Source organism: Stegodyphus dumicola, chromosome 2, assembly GCF_044657685.1.
Source record: "Stegodyphus dumicola isolate Sdum_Otavi_A_Nest chromosome 2, ASM4465768v1".
In the NCBI taxonomy this organism is placed as follows: domain Eukaryota; kingdom Metazoa; phylum Arthropoda; class Arachnida; order Araneae; family Eresidae; genus Stegodyphus; species Stegodyphus dumicola.
The window spans coordinates 16,112,530-16,125,012 of NC_140769.1; the positions used below are offsets into that span (position 1 = coordinate 16,112,530).

Here is a 12,483-nt window from a genome sequence, read left to right on the forward strand (position 1 = left end):
ATAACTAAATAAACCAAACCAAACCTAAACCATTCCAAAGTGTACAGAAACTTTAAGTTAACCGTACCACCAGCAGGCATTTTATGGTGTAAAGCACAAAATGAGCAATGTACTAATCAACATCCTATGCATAAATAAGCCTTGAGAAATATTTTCCCGACAGTAGAAATTACAGCAATCACATCATAATAGGGTTTCCATAACATTCAATGTAAAATACTGAGGTTACCATAAATTATACAACAACTTGGGAATAATCCTAGGAGTACATTAAAATATAGACTACCTTTGATCCTGATACAGGATGACATGTGCAAAATGGTGAGAAATGTACATCAATGTTACACAGACCATCTCATTTTCCTGTATTTTCGGACTCATGCCGCGACAAATGCATGAAAAGACGTAAATGTTTTTATAATGTTAAATTAAATCTGTAATTTTGTAAAGTAGTAACTAAACATTTAAATTCAAGTTAATATTTTTTTATTTTAGTTCTTCACACTTAAGTTATTTGGAATGTTTGTTTTGATATCCTTTAAATTTCAAATTTATTGTTCATTGCTTACATAACAGTGGCATTTTAGGTCTTTGTTCCATATCTTGATTGTCAATTTTATACAGGTCTTAGATTTTTCAGTCAGTGTAAGTCACATGCTAAACCCCTGAATACTGGTAGTTCATCCTGGATTTGAACCCAAAGTGAACAGGCTGATTGCATGGTTGGTTTTTGTGGTTTTCTCCCTATGTAATGTTAATATGAGTCGGTTCCTTTATAGAAAGTATTAAATGTTTAGCATTTGTAATAGAATTATATTTATCGATAATACAAACCACAATGCACCATTCTTCTGTGATCTAGTTTTAATGCTTTTGGCCCGCAAAAACTCTTTATCTGCTTATCTTTTGTGAATTTTCATTTGTGCTAAAGATATGATTTATGTGTGCAAGAATGTTGCATTATCATATAGATTATAGGTGTTGTACTTCATCTGTTATGCTTTGACCTTTATTGTCGTATATTTATGGTGTGAGTGGCTTCTAGATGCCATCTTATTCTGTCCCGAGACCTTATACCATCCTCTGTATTTTTGTTTGTTGAATGCAGTTTGATTACTCCGCAAAACCATACAACTTTTTGGCTTAAAACAGCATGATTGAGTAGTCTTGTGGCTATGGCAGGAATAATAATACTTTTTAGTAAGAAGAATAAAACCTTAGTGCCTATTATTTGAACCTTGTTGGCAGTATAAACTAGAAGCCAAAATCTTTTATTTTGTAGCTGTAAGATCAGATGTATGGCATTAATATCAGGATCATAATTTAAATTTGCCAATCTGTAAAATTATTGATTTTTTTAATTGCTGTTATAAATGTGTAGGCTCCTTTCTTAGTTTAGTAACGCTGTTAATTATAAAAAATTGAATAACGTGACTGTTAATAAACATGAAATCACATTAAGAAAAATATTATTAAATAAGCAATGTGCTATAGAGCACCTAGGCACATTTAATGTTATTTTAGTGCATTACTAATTTTAAATCGGCAATTTATGTTTTGAACCAATGTTTTGTGTTCTTTAAAGAAAAGAGGGAAGGTGTCTCATTTCTCATATTTCAAAAAGTTGCTTCCTTGTGACAGTAGTTTTTGCGGGAATTCATTTCTAAAGAAGATATATTTATTGACCAATAGCAATGAAAATCGGGAATGCCATTTGATGAAGTGTGTCTCCGTACACATTAAGATCGACAGTTAGTCTTTTACTGTCTCAGTCATGAAGAAATGAAAAAAGGCATGGCTATTATATTGGACATAGCCAAATTTTAAGCTGTAATATACTTTTTAGTTAAACCTGGTTCCAAAGAGTTAATATAGAAAGAAAAAATATTATTGAAATTGTTATAATGCTTTAATGAATTTATTGCAGATTTTTTAAACAGTAATGGATAATTTGGGATTTCGATTTCTTTTTTTAGCGAGGGAGGTTTCTTCAAAGCTCACTTATACTTCCCCAAAGAATATCCTCTTCGACCTCCTAGGATGAAATTCATTACAGAAATATGGCATCCAAATAGTAAGTAGTTCTTTGCATGCCGAGTCTGGAGACTTAGCAGTTATTTAAATGCTGATAATCTCTCAAAATTTCTTTTTATTCTAATTTTATTAAAATTAATTTTTAAATATTTAACTATTAATGGTATATACCTAAAATATGTGATTAAATGCCAGAAGAATTCGATTTTAATTTGCGAGTTCAAGATGTGTTGTTGACGGTGATCAGAAAAATGCCCACAGGAAAAAAGCTCACACAAAAATATGCCGACATAGAAAAAAGCTCGCATGGAAAAATGCTCACTTAGAAATGGAAAAGAGCTCACATAGATATCTGCTGACATGGAAATAAGCCCACTGATAAATAAAATACATAGAAATATCTTTACATTAATCAATCAATAATTAATCGATTTAAACATTGTACACCTAGTTGAATTTTTCAAAGAAAAATTATTTAAGCTACCAAAACATCTATATATATATATATATACATACATATATCAAAAACTGTATGACTCATGTGTAGATTTAGTTGCTATATAAGATTAACAAATGGGCCGTTTTGAACCAGGAGAAAGGGAGGAGGAAGGAAGGAAAATGAAACAGAATATACAGCGAAAAATTATTACAATTTTAATTGTTAAAAAAAATAAAATAATTGTAATTATAAGATTACACATTTGATAATATAAACATTTATAAAACGATTATGAGTACAAAATCAGAAAAACACGTTTTTGTGCTTATGGTTACATTATAAGGTATTTCTCCCGCCTTCATGGTGTAATAGTTAGCACACTCGACGCGAATTTGAGAAGTCCGTGGTTCGAGTCCCAGCGAAAGCATTGTTCATTTTTCACATCTTCTGTTTCGAAATAACCTAATAGTCTCTACAGTGGCGCCCGAACTAAAAGGAGGTGAATAATGATTCTTCATCACGAGGGTTTAGCGACTAGGTCCCCTAAAAACCCATTCGCCCTTTAAAAGGAGGAGTATATAATTTATTTCTCCCGCCTTCTTAGTGCTCCTTCATGGTATAATGGTCAGCACTCTCAAAGCGATTTCGAGAGGTCTGTGGTTCGATTTCCTTCAAAGACTTCAAAGGCTCATTTTTCATATCTCCTGCTTCCAAAATACCTAATGTCTCTACAGTGGCCGCCAAACTAAAAGGATGGTGGATGATGATTCTCCAGACCCAGGATTTGGCGATTGGATCCTTTAAAAATCCCAGTCGCCCTTTAAAAGGGGGGAGTATATAAGGTATTTCTCCCACCTTCCTAGCATGCCTTCGTAGTGTGGTGGTCTGCAAGCTGAGCTCGTATTCCAGAGGTCCGTGGTTCAATTCCCGGCAAAGGCGTTGCTCATTTTTCCCATCTCCTGCTTCCAAAATACCTAATGTCTCTACAAACTTAATATTAGCTAATATATGTAAATATCTAATTTTATCATCTGTTTCATCATAGTTTCTTACATTATTCGCGATTACCAAATGTAAGGTTTCATATTTTCTTTTTTTTTTTATTATTACTTCAGCACGTCCAGCATTTACAATAGCTAGTAATAAACGTTGACAGGCTAAATCTTTTTTCAGTCCGTCAAACAAAAACCTTATACTAGGATGGATACAATTAAATAATGAATTTAGTACCTTATGAAAGCTTTCGTAATAATTTGTTGTTTCGTAACAATTTGTTAGCTTTCGTAATAATTTGTTGTTCCAAGGCTGCTTCATAATGATTCCACACTTCAATTGGAAACTGTGGTCTTCTAGAACTTTTTTGGCTCCAAACTTAAATAACTATATTCAAACATCAATTTCTATACATACACATCAAAAGTACGCAAAAATAGAGTAAATAAAAAACAAAAATAAACTATTGGCAATTACAAGGGGAAAAAAGCTGTCGTACAGGGGGCAGTGGTATAAAATATTACATTACATGCAAAATTTTACTATGGTTTTCATTCTTTTTATATACCGCCCATTAAAAGGTTAATATGAGCATTTGTCCAATAACTTTTTAAAGAAAAATTCAAGTAGGTGTACGATGTTCAAATCGATTAATTATTGATTGCTAAATGTAAGGATATTTCTACGTATTTTATTTATCAGTGGGCTTATTTCCATTTCTCTGTGTGAGCATATTTCTAAGTGAGCATTTTTCAATGTGAGTGTTTTTCTATGTGGGTATATTTCTGTGTGAGCTTTTTTCCTGTTAACATTTATACCTGTGAGCATTATTCCTGTGGGCTTTTTTCCTTTGGGTTTTTTTCCTAGAACGGCTATTGACGTGATACGAGGCAAGTAATGTATTTGCTTCAGTCAAACACAATTTGCAATCTCAAGGGCTTTCCAGGGAAATGCTTTGGTAAAGCTTTATTCTTGAAATTGTCCATTCCAAAAATGGCTGAAGCTCTCAAATAGTTGCTCTTTCTATTGTTAAATGCCTACTGTCACTGTAAATTGTCATTTCTGGTTTGTATATTATTTCTAACAGTGATATTTAGTGAGCTGTTATAAAATACAACTTATCACTAGTTTGTATGTGTCTTTAGTAATTTTATTCATGTAGAATTAAAGAAAAAAAAAAAAAAAAAAAAAGGTTGCCAATTGCAGGTTGTGAAAAAACATTTAGGTGTAATTGAAAAAATTCGTTACTGATTATAATTTATAAAAAGAGAAAACTGCAGGAGGATTTTCTGTTAAAAAAACCTATGAAATATTATTTTTTATTCATTTGTAATGTCTAACTGCATTAATAAATGCTTTTTCAAAAATATTTATGTCTTTGACTACTAGTCCACATTATTAGTTTGAATTTGACTGTTCTTGTTTAATTATGTCACCGTGTGCTGTAATTGATTTTGTTAGCATCAGAACATGCCTTTATGTTCTAAGTTCTTTTTAAATAAGAGGCTTATTTAAACCTTTGTCTGATATTGTAGTTACTTTCAGACATAGCGATAATATGCTTCACGTCTGTCGTGGGGTTTGGACTATTTAACTTTTACCAGATCAATTAAAACCTCATAGGTACATTATGGAGAGGTTGACAAGATAAGAGATGAAGCACGCAGAAACTAGTGAGAGCATCGGTTTGCGCGTTGAGACAAATCTCTAATTGTTAGAAAAGATGCTTAAAAGAGAAGGAAATCGATATAAGCATTCAAATATGACCAACTATCATAAGTGTAAAATATTTAATGCTACTTGATAAATTGCTTAGTTTATTTTATTCTCAAACTTATTAACAATTGTGTTAATTAATTCGTGTTTAGTAATAATGCGTACTACATAGGGATCTATTTTATTTTTCGATGGTATTACAAAAGTAAAATTCAGGCATCGATAATATCTTCAATTGAATTTATTCAGTTCCCATTTGCTCATTGGTCCTTAATTTTTTTCATTAATGGTCCTTAAAAGTACTTAATTTCTGTGTGCAAAAATGTATACGAACCCTGTAGAGCCTAAATCTTTAAGACGGAATATCATGAGTCATTACTCAAGTTGTCATGTTTTGATAAACATGCGGTTTTGATAAACATGCGGTGATGAAAGTATAATAAATAATGATTCCTCAGGTTGGCATCAAATCGATGTATGTATGTGGAATGTTTCGGTTTGAGATGTGGGCCAAGCAGGTACGCAGCAGCAACGGAGCCAAATTATTGATCGTACAATTTTGTGCTTTATTCAGTGTTGAAGTGAGATTAAGAATCTGGTCTCTGAAGTGAGATTAAGATGTTTTATTATGGGTGGAGGGGGGAATCAAATGCGCATGTGTAAAGCCTACGAGAAAACGTTAGTTGTTTTGAGGTCCGGATTTTATATCATTCCAGATAATGGACATCCGGATTTCGGTCTTTGTACTGTAGTAGCTTGAGGACTGTTGAGGAATTGCTTAATGGCAGAAAGTTATGTCCAGAAAGCAGATGTTTTAAAAATAAATTTATATTAATCCTTTTTAGTTCTCTTTGTATACTTGAAGTATTAACTGTAAATAAGCAATTTTGTGTTTGACTACACCATTTAATAAAAAAAATTAATTTTTTATTCTTTGACTATAAACTTTCCATTTTGCATAGGTTTTTCATTTGTTTTTGGAACACTATTGCGTACATTAATAAATAGGTATCAGTTAAATTTTATAGTCTGCGAAGTCTTATTTTGGTTTATTTGGATATTACTTCCTAATATTCATAAGTCTACTGATGTGGAGACATAGGTTTTGATAAAACAATTGATAATTTTTAAAGGATTTCGGGACTGTAGTTTTAACAAGTGTCTTGTGAAAGGTGTAATTTAACTTAACATATGTGAATGATAAATTGATATATATTGCATCCAAAAAAGCTGAATGTGTAGGTATTGAGCAATTTTTTTTTTTTTTAAATAAATGTTTAACTTATTTTTTAAAAAATTATCAGAAATTCCCCACTTATTTAGCAATTTTTGAAATATGCATCCATTTTAAAATATTTTGATACTTGTGTATTAATGTAACCATTTTGTCAGTTTGGCAATATTTTATAGATGAAAAGGTAAAATTTACTTTTTATTATAAATGAGTAAACATATCAAAAGAAAACACTCTACAGCAATTTAAAATACAAATTTTAATGATAAAACAAGGCTTATGTGACACATTAAAAATAAAACATGTTTCAAGAAATCCTTTTGAAATTTTTTCAGAGTTCCCCCCCTTGTGCACGTTAATCTTTTTTTTTTTCCCCAAAAAGGAGGGGGTCAGAGAATTTCACAGTGCCAGCCCTGCACATCTGCTATCGACAAACATATCTCGCATTTTATCGATTTGTGGAAAATTACTGTACATCTGCAGAAATATTACTTTGGTTTCTTCCATTGCTGGCAAATTCTATGAGTGCATATTTTAAAATTATGTTTAAGCAAAAATATCCTGATTTGTCTTATCAAAATTGTTGTAATTTTGAATACCTTGTAAAGACTCCTGACGAAAATGTCAATGTACCTTGACTAAAGAATTGTTATGAGCATGGTTACCTAAAGAATGGTTATGCACATGATTGCCAAAGTTTGGCTAAAATGGTTCTGATAATACTTAAGTACTTTAATTTGTATAACTAAAGTTTTATTTCTGATCAGTTTTCAATATACTTTTTTATAGTTGATAAAACAGGAGATGTCTGCATATCTATCCTGCACGAACCAGGTGATGACAAATTTGGGTATGAAAAGGCATCAGAACGGTGGTTGCCAGTGCATACTGTGGAAACAATTCTAATTTCAGTGATATCTATGTTAGCTGATCCTAATGATGAGTCTCCTGCAAATGTAGATGCTGCTGTGAGTATATATACTTACTATAAATTTGTAAAAACTAACAGAATGTTATAATGTCTTAATTTAAAATTCTTTTCATTTTATTATGTGGATTTTAAAAACTTAATTTTCTAATTTTTTTAACTTTTATGTCAGTAAGTCTTTGGATTTTTTTCATCTTATGGAACCCATGAAATATAATCTCCCCCTCCATTAAAGTCATGCCTGCATTTTTTTAACCATGTCGGTGCATTTTAATTTAGTAGCTTATTTTTGGTACATTTTCATTAAATGCATATCATGTATTTTTGGTGTTATAGTTGGTGCATTTTGGCTTCTACCCCTTATTGGGATTTTCTTTTGGCTTGATACTAAACTGCTTCCCAGATAAAATTTTCCTTCCTTAGTTCTGTTGGTAATTTTTTTTTCCTCTGATTAATGTTGCTTTCTTAAATGACATAAAATATGTGAAACTAAAATAAGAAATAACAGTAATTAATAATTATTGCAACAAAAATTAATCTGAAAATCCTCTAGAGCAGTGGTCTCAAACTCAAACTGCATGCTGGCCAAATATGCAAAATCCAAAAGCAACTGATATTCCTTAGGTTTTTTTTTTTTTTCCTCTTAAATGAAATGAGAGTGAATTTATATATGTAATATTTTAGATGGAACAGTGAGAGAACTTATTAAGAACACATCAATTAATTAAGTAGTCATGAGTGGAATGGTAATGGCATTATAATGTATATATTAGCAATTAACTATAGCTGTCAGGAAGATTAATTATCTATTTTATTTCTGAACAGCAGCAATTCTTTTTAAACAAATTTTTTCTTGATTGATACAACAGCATCCCACAGTTTTACATATGCTGTTACATTTTAGAACAAGAGATGAAAACTACAGAATGGTAGCTAAGCGACAGCAGGTAAGAAAGTGATATGTATTACACAGGTGGAATATTCATAATTTGGAAATTCTTAGTTTAAAACTTCAGCAGCGAATGAACAAGGGTTTTCAGAGTGTAGAATAGTGCAGGGAAAGAGTGACATTAAATAAGGTGATTATGCTGTAAAAGGGGTTGTATTGAAATTAGAAATTTAAAGGGCTATTTTCAATTAAGTTAATGTGTGTTGTGTATATGTATGTAAAATATATGTGTAATTTTTTTATGCTATATATATAAACAAAAATATCCCAATATTATTTACATTCAATATGCTGCTGAAAAAAGAATCAGTTATAGATAAATTTTAAATTTTAATTTCTTTCATGTCTTTGTGGTTTTGGTTCTAAATTCCTTACTATTTTATTTATAATTGATTCATTTTTCAGCAGTATATTGTGTGGAATTGTTTTTAAAAAAAATTGTGATATTGTATTATCGAGCCAGCAGCTTTTAGTGCTTTATCTAATAAAAGAAAAACTTTTGAGTGTAGAACTAACCAACACAAAGATAAAACATTAAAGTTTTCTTTTTTAAACTTTGCTGTATTTTACTAAATTTCATTTCTTTCATGTCTTTGTGATTTGGGTTCTAAATTTTTTACTATTTTTTTCTATATACGTATATATATATATTACATCGTATGTACTCCTAATATAAATATACCTCTTTATAACCTGATGTTACATATAATGTGCATGTATAGTGTACTGTGTGTAAGTTTATAATGTGCTTAATTACATTTTATAATTTAATTTTACTTGAACAGGGTTTAGTTCAAAATTTAGTTTAATATTATTCAATTGTGTTTCCAACATTTGCATCAGCACTTTTTATATCTGAAATTTATCTTTTCTTTGGCTAAAACTATGAGACTCCTGCTTTTGGTTAAATTCTTTTTCCATTTTCTTTAGGTACCAAATCTCTTACTGATATTTATAAAAATTTAATAATCTATAATAATAATACAAAGCAAAAAAAAAAAAAAAAAAAAATCAAATTTATATTTTATCTGCAATCTTATTTTGGTACCTGCAGGAACTTTATTTTGGTTATTGCACTTTACAGTTGAAACATATTGATAGTACACATTGAATTTTCAAAGAGACATGTATTTTAAATACTTTTCTGTTATGTTGAATTAATTAATTAAATTTTAATTTATTTTAAAAATAAACAAATTTTACAAAAACTTTCCAAATTTAGAGAGAAAACTTTTGAAGTGTGACAAAACATGAGAACAAATAATGAAATTGCTCTTTCTTTAATTTATTAAATCTGTCTTCAACATATGTAGAGAAAATAACATATATAAAGGGAAACATAGTAATATGCCAAAAATTAAAAAAATAAATAAACTTTAGATGCTTTAAGTTTAATTTACTTCAATCCTGTGCTATAGCTGCAGAATTGAAGTAAATTAAACTTTTAAGGATTTAAGATTTAGGAAATGTCTAAATATTTTGATTCATGCTGCGTTTCTCATAATTCCAATTTAAAAGCTTAAATACAAGAGTACACAAAAAGTTTCTTTCCTTGGAGCTCTTGGTTTTTATTTAATTTTTTGGTCTGGAAAATTTTGATTTCATTTATCAAAACAAAAAGCTGTTTTAATTCATTTCCTCGACATAACTACCTCACCTCATTGTACTAAAATACTTTCTGTGTACTCACTTTTGGCTTCTTCAAACAAAGCAACAAACTTCATGATTCAGAGCTCGTCCCAGATAAAATTTACTGTTTTAGTTATTGTTCCTATACCATTATCCATATGCAAATTTCTCGCACTGTATTTACAAAAAATATACAGCTAAAATGTGCTCACAGGTCTCTTAAAATTGCTTTAAGACCTGCATGCCACCAGTTTGAGATCGTTGCCCTTGACAGTTTGATAGAACAGTCTTCCACTGATGTATGTAAAAGAAAATTTTGTTATTTTTGTTATGTACAGGATGGTCAATATATGATAGACTTATGGCCCTGGTTTGACATCCCATGACTTTGAACAAATTTTGTATGAAAAGAAAACTGATAGCTTATTTTATAACACAAAAAGTCTTTAATACCTGTTTTCCATTGTGGAAACTTGCATACTATCAGTGTCAATACAGGCCTTTAAATGGAAAGACACATTTTTTGTCACGATTTTGTATACATTTCATTAGTAATTTAGCACTAAATTCCTTAATAAGCTCATCCTTCAAGTCTTGTAGGCTGTTGATGCAGTGGCATAAATTTTATCTTTTTAAATACCCTCACAAGGAAAAGCCTCATACAGTAGGCTCTCACATCTACCCAGACAGTGTTGCAAGGACTTTTATAATCGTTTGTTATTAAAGTCCTTGCAACAACTTGTCGTTGCAAGGACTTTTATAATCGAATGCTTATTTTGCATTTGACATAGGCCGGTAAACACAATTATGTCTATTTACAGTTTAAGAGAGATGGAATTTGCCTTCATTGGTCTACATCACACTCTATCTTAACCAATATGGTTAGAATAACTGGAGCAAATCTTCCATGTAATGTCCGTTGCAATGAAAGTGAAGCTATTGAATGTCACAACTTAATAAGATCAGTGTCATACCCATTACTCAGCATCTCCTTGGTTTTGTTTACATTTGAGTTGGCATTATTTATACAACAGGTATTCATTATTGAAAGTTCTATAAGTCTTCAGTTCTAATTTTAATGCTTTAAACAGAATGATTTTCTGCTAAGTAGGGGCTCTCAAAGCTCTTTAAGTATCCTTCCCTAGACAAATAACTATTCAATGCTTTGCCATAATTAACAAATCAAAAGATATTTTAATAATGAATAATTAAAAAAACTTTGATATTGTTTTCATAAATATTTTAATTAAATGGCCTTTTTGCCATGTTTCTCCCCCATTTTATTTATTACTATAGATAAGCTTCTGTATTTAGAAATTCTGTGAATTCAATAGACATGCATCTGCATGTTTTACTGAAGCATATTAAAAATTAAATTGTGTTGTATCTGTTTTAAAATATAAATTTAAAAAAAAATCTTGAATCTAAATTTTATTTGCGTTTTGATGTCTTGAGCCAAAAAAAATTTGCAGTTTTTTTCTCTTAACTTTACAGAAAGAATGGCGAGAAAATTACACAGAATTCAAAAGGAAAGTCGCACGTTGTGTTAGGAAAAGTCAAGAAGATGCTTAGGAAATAACTTTTTTAGCAACAAAAAATTTGGTAAGTTAAAAGGAATGAAATTAATGTATTTTACAGTTTCTGATAGTCTGTATTACAGTACATTTTTCAGACACATTTTGTGAATTCTACAAAAAAGTTTTATACTTATCATTTTCTTAAAATTCTTACTTTATTAGTTGAGCAGGTTTATATATAGATTAGGTTTATGTATATATATGTATACAACACATTTTTAGCACTGTAAGTTTGTAACTTATAAATTGTTACACTAAGTGCTGCTTGTTTTCAGCAGCAGTTTATTATGTAAATTTTAACCGTAAACCAAATACTTAAGTTTATTTATTATAACAGCATTTATGTTTTTAGTCCAAAGGTGCAATTTGCCCAGAAGGACTATTAATTTTGTGTTGGCTCACTTCTCAAATATCCCAGTGCCACCAAATATTAGAGCCCTATATTGTATTTAATGAAATTAAATAATAAAGAATAGAGCCATCAAATCTTGAATGTTTCCACCTGAATATGGGCATCTGGAAGACCAAATTCGGAATTTGCTTTATTATATATTTCATATTTTGTAAAACTTTTAACGGATTTCTAATTAACAAACTCTACGATTTCAAAGTGAGCAATGGCAACACTGTACTCCTTTGTGTGAAACTGAGTTTCAAAAATTCTAAAGCTATGCTAATTTTAAAATTATTTTGCAATATTGCTGTTGAACTGAATTTTATGGTTTAAGTGCGAGAACATGATATTTAGTAAATAAAGGTAATGCACAAAACTTTAAAAAAAAAATTTTTTATTTATTTTTTTAAAAGCGCAACAGGCATGCTTGTCCTAAATAAATGTTTAAATCTCTAAATGGTAGTCTTGAAATGGCAGTTTGCTTTTTAAAGCACTAAAAATGGCATATCACTTTTCAGATCGCTGCCGCCAAACATTATTGGCATGTATTATATTTAAAGAAATTAAATAATAAAGAATTTGCATGAATG

General features: G+C 30.1%; 1 protein-coding gene across 1 annotated transcript in view; it reads left to right on the plus strand.

Moving 5' to 3' along the window:
* Ube2g1 (ubiquitin-conjugating enzyme E2G 1) overlaps nt 1-12,483 on the plus strand; it is a 35,285-nt gene that overhangs the window by 16,146 nt on the left and 6,656 nt on the right. The window contains exons 3-5 of the mRNA XM_035371472.2: nt 1,977-2,074; nt 7,206-7,384; nt 11,417-11,524. Coding sequence (XP_035227363.1) covers nt 1,977-2,074; nt 7,206-7,384; nt 11,417-11,494 — 355 coding nt within the window. The 3' untranslated portion in view covers nt 11,495-11,524. The remainder of the gene's footprint in view (nt 1-1,976; nt 2,075-7,205; nt 7,385-11,416; nt 11,525-12,483) is intronic.